The sequence below is a fragment of the Aquarana catesbeiana genome, linkage group LG04, assembly GCF_042186555.1.
Source record: "Aquarana catesbeiana isolate 2022-GZ linkage group LG04, ASM4218655v1, whole genome shotgun sequence".
Classification (NCBI taxonomy): Eukaryota; Metazoa; Chordata; class Amphibia; order Anura; family Ranidae; genus Aquarana; species Aquarana catesbeiana.
Window position 1 is genome coordinate 475,792,866 of NC_133327.1, and position 14,915 is coordinate 475,807,780.

The 14,915-nt window shown below is 41.8% G+C and overlaps 1 protein-coding gene across 13 annotated transcripts in view; it reads left to right on the forward strand.

Annotated features, from left to right (window-relative positions):
• Positions 1-14,915, forward strand: part of LOC141140434 (uncharacterized) — a 358,905-nt gene that overhangs the window by 301,125 nt on the left and 42,865 nt on the right. For all 13 annotated transcript variants that reach the window (XM_073627612.1, XM_073627618.1, XM_073627604.1 and 10 more), the window contains one exon: positions 4,578-5,039. In XM_073627612.1, coding sequence (XP_073483713.1) covers positions 4,578-5,039 — 462 coding nt within the window. The remainder of the gene's footprint in view (positions 1-4,577; positions 5,040-14,915) is intronic.

A 14,915-nucleotide genomic window follows, 5' to 3' on the forward strand; every position in this document is an offset into this window, starting at 1 on the left:
ATGCTCCCCAGCACCCTCCCAGTTTATTGAGAACTACAAGCCATTGGCGACAAAGGCCAGTGGTGCTTGTAGTCTAATTAATTCACAGGAAACTGTGAATGAATGATGCGGCTGTGTAAGCAGAGCCCCGCACGGCCACGCTGTTTTCAAATTGTAACAATACGGGTAGAAGAGCCCCCACCCGTGGTTTTTACATGGATGTTCAGTTAGGTTAGGTATTTAGGTTTATGGGATTATGATTAGAAATTGAGGCCTTCACAGCAAAGCAAAAGTTACTCAGACAAAGCATATAGCAGCCTTTTTAGGACAGGCCTGTAATGAGGCAGCACTTTAAAAGTGACACTAAACTGTATTTATTTTTTAGATAAATCATTCTAAAATATCAAGTATATAAACCCAGGTTTTTTTTTGAGGGGGGGTGTTAGTTTAAAAAGTCCTTACTATTGTTTTCAGGTTTGTTTTTGTCCTGTGCGGGCTCCCTATCATCAACTAATGCACCTCACTGCTACTAGTGTAGAGCTAGTAGGGCTGTTATTTCTGGTAACATGCTCCCTTCTATGTGTACAACATACTACATTTTTCATAGAGCTGAATATCTCTGCATATCTGAAAGGGTGGCTACATGCACATACACAAGGGGAGCATGAAGAACGAAGGTAGCCACCCTAAAACAAGAAGTCTGGTAACAGAAGAAAAAAAGCTTACATTAGATAGATGAAACAAAGGAAAAACGTGATAGAAGGTACATTCTATTTAGATTTAGACATATTGCATTTATCTAATTTTAAAAAGTGTGAGTTTATTGTCAGTTAACTGGTCAAGAAAAATTTGTGAGCTGACATTGCTGACCAACTTCTGATTTTCATGCTTACATTCTAGCTTCAGCTCCGTCTGAGTCCCTTTCACGCTATATGTATGCAGATTAGAAATCTTTACTTTCATGCCTCCTCTTTGCCAGTGTCCCACACTATTAGACCCCTTTCACACTGGGGCGGTTTGCAGGCAGTATTGCGCTAAAAATACCGCCTGCAAACCGCCCCTAAACAGCCTCCGCTGATTGTTCAGTGTGAAAGCCCGAGGGCTTTCACACCGAAGAAGCGGTGCTCAGGCAGGACGGTGAAAAAAGTCCTGCAAACCGCTTTTTTGGAGCGGTGTATTCACCGCTCCTTCACCGCTCCTGCCCATTGAAATCAATGGGACAGCGCGGCTATACCGCAGCTATAGCCGCGCTGTACGAGGGATTTTAACCCTTTTTCGGCCGCCAGCGGCCGAATACCGCTGCAAGAACGATGGTATAGCAGCGCTAAAAATAGCGCTGTTGTACCGCCGACGCCCCCACCGCCCCAGTGTGAAAGGGGCCTTAAAGTAAAAGGTTCATATTTACAGTATAGTCAGGCAATTAACATATTTAGGAGAGGTCAGCAGTGGTAACATGTTTCCCTCATAACGGTTTTCTTTAAATTTTAACTAGTGTTAACTTTAAATTATTTATTTAGTTTTATAAAGACTCTTCGAGTCCACCCTTTCCAGCCCCTCCTTCTACTCACCTGCTCAGATGCAACCCTTGTTCAGGTCAGATTGCCATAGCCTGACCAGGGCCCAGCACATCTTACAAATTCAACCCTTCTGCTGTTCTGAACATGTGTTGGTGCCTGCAGTAGAAAATAAATGGATGTGTCTGCAGATTTTCCAGTCTTCAGAAATAGCCCATTACTACACATGTAAACAATGTTGATCCCTGGTCAGGATATGGCAGTAGTTTCTTAAGAAGAATGCGTGTGAGATCCATAAGTCTGTTGTTGGACAAGGAGGAGGGGGGTATGTTTTCATACCATTTTCATTAGTTATTTTAATGAAATCTGCATATTTCTGATGTCCCTTAAAATGGGACAAATATAAGAAAGCATTTTGTTGTACATACAGTATGTGGAACATTTCTAGCTATAAAAAGTGTGAAATTGCACTGTACCAAAAGAAAGCCTTGCTTCCTGAAAGACAATTACTGTAAAAATATTGTTGGTAGGCACTTCAGTTATTTATTTTCAGATTGGTTGAAGCATGCCAAAGAGCAAAGGTTTGTCTGACCATCTAAGTTTAATTTCCCCCAGAAATAAATATTTTAAAGTAAACTTGTCATAGCCTAACAACTGTCAGTGGTAATAGAAGTTGCATTGTGTTGCTCTTAGAGCCCTTGCACACTGGGGCGGTTTGCAGGCGCTATTGCGCTAATAATAGCGCCTGCAAACCGCCCCGAAAGTGCCGCTGCTTTCATTCCAGTGTGCAAGCCCCGAGGGCTTGCACACTAGAGCGATGCGCTGGCAGGACGGTAAAAAAAGTCCTGCTAGCAGCATCTTCGGAGCGGTGAAGGAGCGGTGTGTATACCGCTCCTTTACCGCTCCTGCCCATTGAAATCAATGGGACGGCGCGGCTATACCGCCGGCAAAGCGCCTCTACAGAGGCGCTTTGCGGTGGTATTTAACCCTTTCTCGGCCGCTAGCGACGGTAAAACCGCCCCGCTAGCGGCCGCATACCGACGGTAAAACGCAGCTAATAATAGCTGCGTTTTACCGCCGACGCCGCCCCCCGCCCCAGTGTGCAAGGGCTCTTAAAATTGATCCTTTTATTGCCTAGAATCTCTTTGGTTGTCAGGGACCTGAACAGCACACAGGAGCTAGAGTTTTTTCCAATTTTTGATCAAAGTGGATGTAAACCCTCGCATATACCCAGTGACATGAACAGCCTCAGATGATACAGAGGGATGAAACAAATCTCCCTACATAAGTTTTACATGCATATCTGCTGTCTTCAGCTTTATATACTGTTTAAGAAGTGCACATCGTGTTAGGAGATTTTGTCTTCCTGGTTAACACTGCAGTGAAGCCTGGTCATACAGCCAAGACAGCTGATTGGAGGAAAGGTACACACCCCCTCTCCTCATAAGTAAAGACATTAAGCTCTGTTGAATTGTTCAGCTCAGTGCTAATCTAATTATAGGATCCTCCCCAACACAAAACTCTGGCTGCTTTTATCATGTGACCGAGAACTTGTCAGAAGTTATCAGGCTGATAACAGAAGGAGCAAGAGACAGCTACAGGACATAATGCTTTGAAGAGAGATAACAAAACACTGCAGATATATGTGCCCAGCTCAAATTTCATGAATCGGGTTTACATCTACTTTAGGCTACGTTCCTTCCTATGCTTATCCTAATCTCTTGCCATTAGCTGTCAATGGCAAAAACTTCAGTGGGCAGGAAAGGCTCAGGCAATTGACAAATGTACGATGGAGGGAAGGGCTTAATTGACAATCATTAGAGTTATAATCATGTAATGTTTAATTGCCATTATCCCTTCTATTTATGTATAAAGATCATGCCACTGTATTTAATTTGAAGAGAGACGGTCCAGGCTCCTTCAGAAAAATTAAAAGTCAGCAGCTACAAATAGTGTAGCCGGCAGCGGGGGAAGAAGGAGGGGGACCGAACTTCCGGGTGATCTCGCCGCAGCAAGATCACCTGAAAGTGGGAATGGGTGCCTGTCAAAACTAGGTACCCGCTCCCGCGCCTGCCCCCCCCCCCCCTCCATTTATGTTGAGCTCCACTTTAATATAAACAGCATTTGAGTACCTTATTTAATCATTGCTGTTCAGCAGTCACATGGCAAGTCAGGGCCTAGGATCTGAGGAGTTGTACAGAGATTAGTTTGAAAATTAACTCAGATACTGGCAAGTACTGTACTATAGGGTGCTTGCTCTGGAAACGTCGAATTTAATATAGTTTCTCAAGCTCTTTGCAGTAGCAAATTTCATAACTCACAATAGCAGTATCCTTTTATTATAATTATAATTTTATTGTTGTCAGAAGGAAATCAACACATGCACAGATATTTGGGTTACATGCAGCTCAAACATAGATTATGCAGAAGTAGTTCAATTTACAGTGCAGAACATATGCCCCCAAACCTGTGCATCATATCGCAAATGTGACTCCAGTACTCTAAAGAAGAGCTGGCTTAGAAAGAATAAACAGAAAACAAACCACTATCAACCCAGAGAGTGCTACACCTAGTGTACACTCTTCTTCCAAACGAGCAGTGCAGATGTTTCACATGTACGTCTCACCCAATGTATCACCACTTCGATTACTACTTCCATTATGTCACCAATAATCTATTAAGGACAAGTTGTGGGTGAGCAAACCCTCAGAGACTGCCATATTTTTGTAAATTTGGACGGCACCTTCCTGTGCTGATATGTGTGTTTCTCCCTAATGAGTATCTCATTAACCCTGTGAATCCATTGATGGCCTGTGGGGGCATGGGGGGAGATCCAATATCTCACCATTAGTTTGCTGGCCAAATATAACAACCTTAGTATCGCTATGTATGTATTGCATTATCCTTAATTACCCTGTAAAAGCCAGTAATATATGAAAGGGCATGCTATAGAGAGTGAGTGCCAAAGAACATCATGTTACATAAAATATTCAGGATTTTAGCTTTCAAATTACTGCTCCAAACATGAACTGTGTAACAGTACATTAATATAAATTGTATTTTTCTTTCCCCTTTTTTGTGTAGGTCCTTGCAAAGAAGAAAACATCAACAGAAATTTTTATGAACCCAGAGTTTCTAAAAGAATTTATTGAAATGTATAAGTCTTTACCTTGCTTGTGGAAAGTAAAATGTTCTGATTATTCCAATAGGCAGAAAAAAACAGAGGCATATGAAAAACTAACCGATCTTTGTAAAACAGTTTGTCCCTCAGCAACTGTAGACCTTGTTAAACATAAAATTGCAAATTTGCGAACAGTTTTCAAGAAGGAGTTAAAGAAAGTAGAGGCATCAATAAGATCTGGTGCTTCTGGTGAGGACATCTACATACCACGTCTGTGGTACTTTGACCTTCTGAAATTTACCATCATTCAGGATGTACGCATACCATCTGTATCCCACTTTCCTGACACATATGAGATGCAGCAAGAGGAAGAAAACACAAATGATAGCCTAGAAAGTGCTGGAGAAAGTAAAAACTTCTCCCAGGTATGAAATATAGCATTTGTTAGGCATGATAAATGATTAACTATCTCAGTGTACTCCTAAAACGACTTACAGTAACAGATTTTCTTATGATAATATGCCAACATACCACTTTGATTGGCCTGTTTATTGGCAAATTGCAAAAATGCACTGTTCCTCCTGTAAAGTAGACCTTATTTACTCATATGAAATATTTGATAATGTATGTACTAAACAGTTTTTTTCTCCAGAACACTTTATAGATATTAGGATGTGTAGACCTCAATTGATTAAGACATTTGTATGATGACCACATAATTTTTCTTCTGGTGGCCAAATGACTTCCCCTATCACTGGGATTTTTTCAGTACCCTGAACATAAAATTTGTGCCTAAACACTAAAAGGAATGATTTTATGAGCAACCAGCACAACCATTACTGTTGCGGTATTCTCGGAAGGGCAACAGAGCACCACATGCACATAATTGTTTATCAAAATGTTGCCAATAGACAGAGCTAAAGTGCTACTGTTTTCTTTTTGTCCTAATTGTAATGCAAGGTGCATTCTAATCCTTATGGGCATTTATGATCATGATCTGTGTAACAAGAAAGTAATATGGAGCTCTATGTTGCCAGCTGATTGATATCTCACCTAGATCGAAGGGCAGGGACATATATACTTTTCCTTAAGTTTATCCCAGGATTGCTGCTTCCTAGTGATGTACCCATGTTGGTTTTATAGACGGAGTTCTTCATAGAATAGCAAAGGGTCTAGCCCCATTCACAAGGTGATTTTCTGGAAAGTCTTCATGTGGGGTAATGAGTACCTCTGGCACCCTAAAAAGTTAATCTCTGTAGATTTGTCATTAAAGCGGAGCTTCAGTCACTTTTTTCATCTTCTGCCCTTGTTGTTTTGACTTTGGATAGTAAAACATTTTTTTTCTGCCAGTAAATACCTTATACAGCCCACTTCCTGTTTCTTGCCTGGTCATTAGCCTAGGCTTATGACACCATGCACAGCTCTCTCACTCTCATGAGAGTTTGCTAGGAAGGGAAGGGGGATGAGTCATAAGAGGGCCAGTGATAGCTGCAGAGCTGGAGGTGTGCCTGTGTAAATCCAGGAAGTGAACAGGCGGCAGACTCAGTGGAGGGAGATTTCTGCAGCATATATGGCAAGTACAGAATCACAGTATATATAAAATAATATGCAAAGTGGTTGGAGGGAAGCTTCAGAATGGCAAAGATGTTTTTTAACAAATTTATATGAGCAGATTGCAGTTCCTCCTTAAGAGTGATCATTGCAATTTGTGATTAGACTATACTGTATATGGCCCATAGATCACTACCAGAGGTGAGCATAACCAGAATACATTATGCTAGTCAGAGAATGGTAATGGATGTTTGTCAAGCTTACGCTCCATCATAGTTGTTTAAACTCTCTTGTTAACCCCTACATTTTGTGAACACAGGGGAGTATCAAGTTTAAAAAAGGCATAACCATTGGTCAGTTATTAGTCTTTTGTGTAGTTGTGTCAGAAACCATGAATCAGACCGAGACAGAAGTACAATTAAATCACACTTGTTAATTAATAAAAATAAAAAGGTAAATAGAGTAAGCGTAGTCAAAGCCTAGCCAGAGTTCAGTCACCGGATCGGGTAATCAACCAGGCCAGAAGTCAGGGATCCAAGTGGAACAGCAAGCAGGCAAAGGAGCCAGAATGGATGTCAGCAAAGCCAGTCTTTAAACAGGAACGCAGGAGATGGTTTCTAGTGATGTGACCAGGGCGAAGGCAGAGATGAAGTGAGCTGGACAGCTTTAGGTAGGCACGTCAGACGAGCAGGATCAGGAACAGCTGGATAACTGTGGAGAGAGATGAGAGCTGGCAATTAGCCGACAGCTGAGCGGCCAGCTCAGAGAAGGAAGGGCTGAGCCAACCCTGACAAGTTGCCAGTCTTCATTCTCCATATTATAATTTAATAATTATGTTATCCTTATTCTCTATAACCAGATTTAGTAGATTTAGTCTGAAAATGTATCATAGGGTTATTGATCTTTTTTTTTCAAAGAGCAGCAAGTCTTTTTTTTTTTCTGGCATTTTGCATAAGTTCTGTGTTCATTTTACACTGGAACTGTATAAAGCAACCATTTTTTATTGCCAGTTAGACCAACTAATAACTGTTTGTTTTATAAACAAAAACTTCACGTCTGTTCCTAGAAAACCAGTTATTCTCCCCTTTAGCCTTTTGCACAGCATGGAAAAGTTTAAGTCAAGCTAGCAATTACAAGCAATATCACAGGAAGAAAGGCATATAGCACATATGCCTTTCTTCCTGTGATATTGCTGTGATATTCCTGTGATAGTCTTGTGCCACAACTGTTTGTATTTGTCAACATCTAGGGTTGTGGTTAGAGATAAGAACTTAGCTGTTGACGTTTGACAAAAAAAAAAAAAAAAAAATATGTACTTATTCATAACAGCACTGTTAAGTCTGCACATTTTGGGGAAAGTAGTGCATTCTGAAACAGCTAATGCAAAGGATTATGAAGGTACATATTGAGTTTACACTCTTGAGCAATGGAGCAAGTTCACTTTAAGATGTGTCAAGTTTGATGGAAACTATATGGCGGAGACAAGTTAATGATTGTATTAAATCTTCATTTTGACTGAGACCACCATATGATCCACTGTCAAAGGATCATCTGAACTGTCCTGTTCAAGCTTCAATTCTGCCACCTCAGAACAAGCTAATGTAAATAACTTGAAAAAAAATGATAATTTTGTCCTGCAACAGTTTGAATACGTGATGCACTGCTGTAGATATTTTTAATGTAAAGCACTTGTAAAATTGCTCCTCATATGTGCATGTAGTTTTTTTTTTTACGTTCTAAAGGTAAGAAGCAGGATTAAAGGTTACCAAATTACGGTTAGGATATACTACAAGACTGTTTTAGTAAAAGATTTAGACCATGTTCACACAGATTGTGTGAATATTAACTTCAGTTTTCCAATCGTGTGCAGTTAAAATAAGCAATTTTTTTCACAAGAAAACATTTTTATTCAAGATTTAAACATTACAAGCGATGCATAAGCACATTTAGATATGATAACAGTATATATATAGTCACAAGATAAATGATTAATTTTCCATATAGACAATATAAAGAAGTATGAGAGCAGTACATGACATTGCAGCAAAATATTGGTGTAGAGGTAGCATATTAAAACAATCAATCAAGGAGGTCTTGTGGGAGGGGATGGGGGGGGGCGGATTAAGGATACTTATAAGATGAGGGGGGGAGGGGCAGGAGGGGGAGGCAAGGAAGGAACCACAAATACCTCAATAGCTTAACTGAACATATACACTAGGTGAAGTTTAAAGAGAACTCAATCATGTTGTATAATCATATAGCTGGTATCTCTGCGTCAACTTGGACATCATTCACAACCTCAGCACCCCATGTGTCTATCCAACCCGACCATATCTTATCAAATTTATTGGGGCAGTTATGATTAAGATACGTAAGTTTATATAGTGGGAGTATAGAATTCATTGCTAGGCGCCATGAAGATATTCTAGGGGGTGATGCATCCTTCCAATGGAGAAATATTTCTTTTCGGGCATAAACGTAGCATAGCTCAAAAATAGTTTGGTATATTTACCTCTAGCATTGGGACTGAAAATGTTCAACAGCATTGCCTTGGGATGAGCTCCCACATCTAAGGAGGTAGCCTGGTTGAGAGTGTTAGCTATTTCCGTCCAATAGTCTCCGAGGCGAGGACAAGACCACACCATATGGAGAAAGGAGGCAGACTCCAGACCACACCTGGCGCAGGCCACTGGACTGTCAGGTGTCATAATTGTCAGACGTTTTGGGGTGTAATTAGGCCCTGTGGAGAAACTTGACCTGCATAAATCGCTCTCTGGCCGATATCGCGTTAATCACAAAGGAGGATACACACGTTTCCCATTCCTGCTCTGATAAGTCAGGAATGTCTGCTTTCCACTTGACCAAAGTTTTCTCAAGTTTCTTTGCAGGGGGTATGGACAAATGAAAATATAGAGAAGATAATGGTCTATCTATGATTTTAGCTGTAAGTAATCCCTCCACAGGGTCTGATTCTAACTGGAGGAGAGATGGAAACTGCTTCCTATAGGCATGTCGGAGTTGATAATATTTAAACAGCATCCAACCTGGTAATGAGAAAGCGTTTTTGAGAAAGTTCTTAATTTGCCACCCAGCACAATGTGTTTTAGCTTAACAATTCCCTTTCTTGCCCAGACTTGGGGGTCTGGGACCGACTTCAAATGTGGCAATCTAGGGTTGCCCCACAGGGGGATGTGTGGGGAGAACCTCTCTGGATTGTTAAAACTATTCCTGGCCTTGTTCCAAACTATAATGGTGGTGCTCATCAGATCCATAATGCCAGGGTGGGATTTTTTTTTTTCAAATAATTTTTATTGATAAAGCAATAAATGGTACATTAACAAATCGCGTATATTACAATCTACACAGTTGTGTCAGTCAAAGGTATAGTAAACAAAATACATTTCGCATTTAAAGACAGTATCGTAATCATATTTGCGATAGAGAGCAGGTAGGAGTAACTTTAATCAATATAATAACATATTGGAACTTAAAACTTTAGAAGATAGTTATGCTAGAAGAGAATGTTGGTGTATTCAGTAGGCCCTGAGGATTGTATGCATCAATCAGGTAGATTGAGAAATGCCAGTGCTCTACCTCGCACCCCTTATGGGAGCATACTGTGCGAGGGAGACGGCAAAGAAAATAGCACATGAATTATTAACATTATCAATCTACGTACTCATGGAATGGTATACCTCATACCTTTGTCGAAAGAGTGGGAGATATCTAATCTTCTGCCTTTCAGGGGATAGGGAAATACAAGTGAATAAAGTAATACTTTTGCTATGGATGAAGCTGGTACTTAGCATCTTGAGAGGTCCTTACGCCTCTAGGAATTGCAGCGTAGGCAATGGTTATATAATATTTTAGGATTGTATATTGAGGGATGTACAGCTAGTACAGAGGGAGTGTTGTGCAAACATAACCAACATGGCAGCCACAAAGAACCATGGAATCTTTCCTATATGGAAAAGTGGCATTACGAGTTATGAAGGAGCTCTTGATACTTTGGAGAAGCCCTGAAGTGAGTCCAACACGCCCAAGTCTTCCCATATTTAGAGGGGTAGTCATTGGCTTGATGAATTAGATTTTCTAATTCAGATATTTTATCAATGCGTTTGAACCACATTGCTAAAGTAGGAGGGTCAGTACTTCTCCACAGTATTGGTATACATTGTTTAGCAGCGTTTACGAGATGGCGTACAAGGGATTTTTTGTAAGCGTATTGTGGAATAGATGAGTGGTGTAGTAGGTATTGGGACGGTGTAAAGGAAAGGGTGTAGGTTGTGATATAAGTTATCATCTCATGTACTGTTTCCCAGAATAGTTTAATTTGTGGGCAATTCCACCATATATGGAGCAAAGAACCTTCGTCAGCGTTGCATCTCCAGCAAAGGGGGGAGATAGATGGGTGATATCGATGAATAATATCAGGTTATTCTGTACCATCTCGAGTAAAGTTTGTAGGAATTTTCCTGTACTGATACATTTATAGATCCCTTATGGATGTGGTCATATATATTTATCCAGTTTTCAGAATAGAGGTCTAACCCCAATTCCGTTTCCCATTTTTGGTTGGTTGCATTTATTTTGGGGTCATACTCGCTGAAAAGAAGTGAATACATTTCTGAGATAAGGTGTTTTTGTGGCGGTGAGCTAGTGCAGAGTGCTTCAAATGGTGTCAGGTCTCTAAACCACTGGGATGTGGGTCTGGTCTTGTTCAGAAAGTGTCTAATTTGGAGGAATTTGAAGAATGGTATGTGGTAATCCGGAAAGTGAGAGAGTAGTGCATTAAAAGGAAGCAGCTTTCCATTACGGAAAAATTGTGAGGTTCTAAGAGGGGTTATTATCTGGGTATGAGGTTGGTTGTGTGAAGGTACTCCTGGTTCAAAGTCAGGATTATCTACTAAAGGGGTTAGCGGTTCCGAGAATGGGCACCAGTGAAGTGTTTGGGATATTTGTCTAAAGGTGGCGAGTGTAGGTCCCGTCAGTGGGTGCGAGGTGTATTCTTTCGGTGTAGCTTGTGAATTAATCCATGGGAGATGGGCAATAGGAATTGGTGCAATTTTCACATTTTTTATTCACATTTTCACATTCCCATTTTCTGGTGGGTTGTGTTTTTGCGTTTTTTTGATTTTTCCATTATCTGTGAACAGCGCCATTCCCCTATTAGAACATTTTTGTTATGTGGATTTCACTTCGGTGTTTCCATTTTGCTTGGGGGGCCGCAGTTCCTTGCTAATACTGATCCTAAGCGCGGAATATTTGATTTTTATCTTAATTGGTGCAAAGGTGTCTTCAAGATCAACCCAAGCTTTAGTGGATTTATGAATGTGCCAGTCAATTATCCTGGTTAGATGGCAAGCTGAATGGTATTTGTGAATATCAGGAAGACTTAAACCTCCTTTAATTTTGGGGGTGGTCATTTTCTCCCAGCTCAATCTAGGGGATTTCGTGGCCCATATGAAGTTCCTGCTAATTTTCTTATACGTGGTAAAGAAGGAGGCGGGTAGTTTGATAGGAACGGTCTGTAGGAGATACAATATTCAGGGTAGGATATTCATCTTTATGATGGCAATTCTTCCAAACCAGGAAAAATGGCCCGAAGACCATTTGAGGAGGTCTTTTTGTATGTTAGCGAAAATCGGTAGGTAGTTTTTATCGTAAAGGTCATCTAAATGGGTCGGTAGTTGTATTCCCAAATAAGTAAGTGCATGGGGTTCCCATTTGAACAGGAAGTTCATCTTACATTGCATCACCAACCTCTGTATTGAGGGCCTTGGATTTCGTGAAATTAATTTTAAAGTTGGATATGATATTAAAGGAAGCAAATTCTTTTAGCAGATTGGGCATGGAGATCAAAGGTTCCGAAAGGAATAGAAGGATGTCGTCAGCGTAAGCTGCAATCTTGCATTGTTTGGAGTTAATATCTATTACTTTTATATCAGGATTTGCCCTAATTTTGCGTAAAAGGGGTTCTAAAGTGAGTATGAATATGAGGGGTGATAATGGGCATCCCTGATGAGTGCCATTCGAAACGGAGAAGGCGTCCGACAGGCGACCATTGACTCTTATCCTAGCCGTGGGTGAGGAGTATAGTGCCAATATCATTCGTATGAAAAGTGTGGGAAATCCCAGTGCTTGTAACGTTGCAGACATATAGTCCCATGCCACACCAGGGTGGGATTTTATCCCTCTGAACACCACATTGCTGAGAGATGAATAGGACCCCATGATGGCGGCTTCCAGGGTCACTGCCGGGTTATCACGTGGTTGAGAGAACCACCACCTAACCGTCACCAGGACGGCCGCCCAGAAGTATACCTGGAAATCCGGTAAAGACAAACCCCACTGGAGAGAGGGGGAGGGTTTTCCATGTTATACATTTTTGTGAAAGATTTTTTAGTAGTGGCTGAAGATTCAGTTCAAAATATGTGGACAGTGGAGCTCTAACCCTCACTCCTAAATATTTAAATTCAGGTGTCCAATTTAGGGTGGTACCTGTCGGTGGGTTTTGACTGGATGCACTTAATGAGAAAATGCCCTGTACCAAGGGGGAGGCTCTAATACGAGCAGCCATGGGTTTCCATGGCCAGGGCAAACAGTCCAGGAGAAAGAGGACAGCCCTGCCTGGTACCCCTAGATAAAGGAAAGGACGATGACAATGAGTTGTTTGTTCGTATGCGTGCTGAGGGATTATGGTATAGCATCCTCACCCAGCCAATGAAGCGAGGGCCAAATCCAAATTTGCGCAGGACAGCCCAGAGGTAGCGCCAGTCCACCAAGTCAAAAGCTTTCTTGGCATCAAGAGAGGCCACTATCTCCGGACCGTCCCCGTCTGCCCTAGAGGGGTGTGTAAGGAGACGTCTGATGTTTATATCAGTCCCCCTTCCTGGCATGAATCCAGACTGGTCTGGATGGACCAGTGCCGTGATCACAGTGTTCAACTGTCTAGCCAGTACTTTGGCCAATAACTTGGCGTCCACGTTAGTCTCAAATACTCCCCATAGATGTTTCTGCTCCAACGAACACTCAGATGACCCTCCCACTGGTAAGGACTAGCCAGCTCAAATATTTAGGCATACAATGCTCACGTTCCCTAACAGATTATATACGCCTAAATATTGAACCAATGTTCGCACTTCTTAAAAACAAGACGCAAATCTGGTCCAGACCCCCTCTAGGAGTGATGGGTCGTATTAACTTGGTGAAGATGATCCTCCTTCCCAAGTTATTATACCTATTCTGGCACGCCCCGCTGTATGTCCCAATCCATATATTCAGATCCCTCGAGTCCATACTCAACACCTTTATATGGGGTTCATCCAGACATAAACTGTCATGGCAGACCCTTAAATGTCCCACTCATTTGGGGGGTACGGCCACCCCTGACCTCGCACTCTACTATTTAGCTTTCCAGCTGTCCCATTTTTACTACTTTAATAACCACGATATACTCCACTACACATCGTTCTGGTATGCACATATTCCTCTGACGTGGTGGCACATCCCTTCCAGATACTTTTTTGTAAACATAGGGGTATGTCCCGACCAGCGGGTGGGAACCGAATGTTACAGCATCATTGTAAAATTTGGCACCGTACTCTTACCACTATTGGAGTTTCCCCCGTCCACGCTCATACTCCACTCTGGGACAACCCTCAGCTCCCTGAATTGTTGACCATCCCAGACTTTAAACTATGGATAATTTACAAAATCATATATCTTTCCCAGGTTGTAGCGGGGGGGGGGGGGGTTAAGTCCTTTCAGGTTCTAAAGGATGAATTTGCCCTCCCTAACCATATGTTCTTTAGGTACCTTCAGGTTCGCCACGCCCTCCAGTCTCAATTCAATAACTCTATCCCCAACCTAGAAGTGGTGGCAGTCGCGGATTTGCTCCTAGGTGATGACCCGAAAAGCTGATCTCCACCCTATATAATCTCCTCCTCTTGCCCGCTGCCACCACCCACACACAAAACCTTAGGGTCAAGTGGGAGGCCGACACCGGGACCTTTGATGATGAGCAATGGGGGGACATACTCGGGACTTGCACAAGAGTATCTCCTAAATTATCAGATCGTCTCACTCACCTATACATCCTTCACAGATCTTACCTCACCCTGGCACGAATCCTCAAGTACAGGTCAGATGCCGACCCAGCCTGTCCTCACTGTGGAAATACCCCCAGCACTTTCTACCACCTTATATGGTCTTGTCCATCTATTCAGAATTATTGGCTGCAAATAGTTTCTCCACGATTGCATGGGCTCCCCTCTGACGCTGTGCCCCCGCCAATGTCTTGCTTGGTCTGCTCACAGTCTCGGAGGAGGAGAAATACTTATCAATATTTATGCAGGAGACCCTTTTTATAGCCAGAATGCAGGTTGCCCAGCTGTGGCTTCGACCCACCTCTCCCACTATACAGCAGTGGAAGAGGGCAGTTAACCTCACTCTCCCCTATAAGAAAGTTCTGTACACCCACCGTGGTTGCCCAGCCAAATACCACAAAATATGGGATAGATGGATAAATGAAGCTTCCACATGCACAGACTAGTACTATATAGCACATTTATATCTGTCGGTTTAATGGCACTTGTTCTTGTTTATTGCCGAACTCCTTATTTATCTTATGAAGATGTACACCTTGATAGTGGGTTACAATGACTTGTCAAGACAGTTTGTGTAAAAGTTAATATGTCTGACTTCAGTGCACGTTGCACTTGGTATTCTATCATTTGTAACCTGTATTG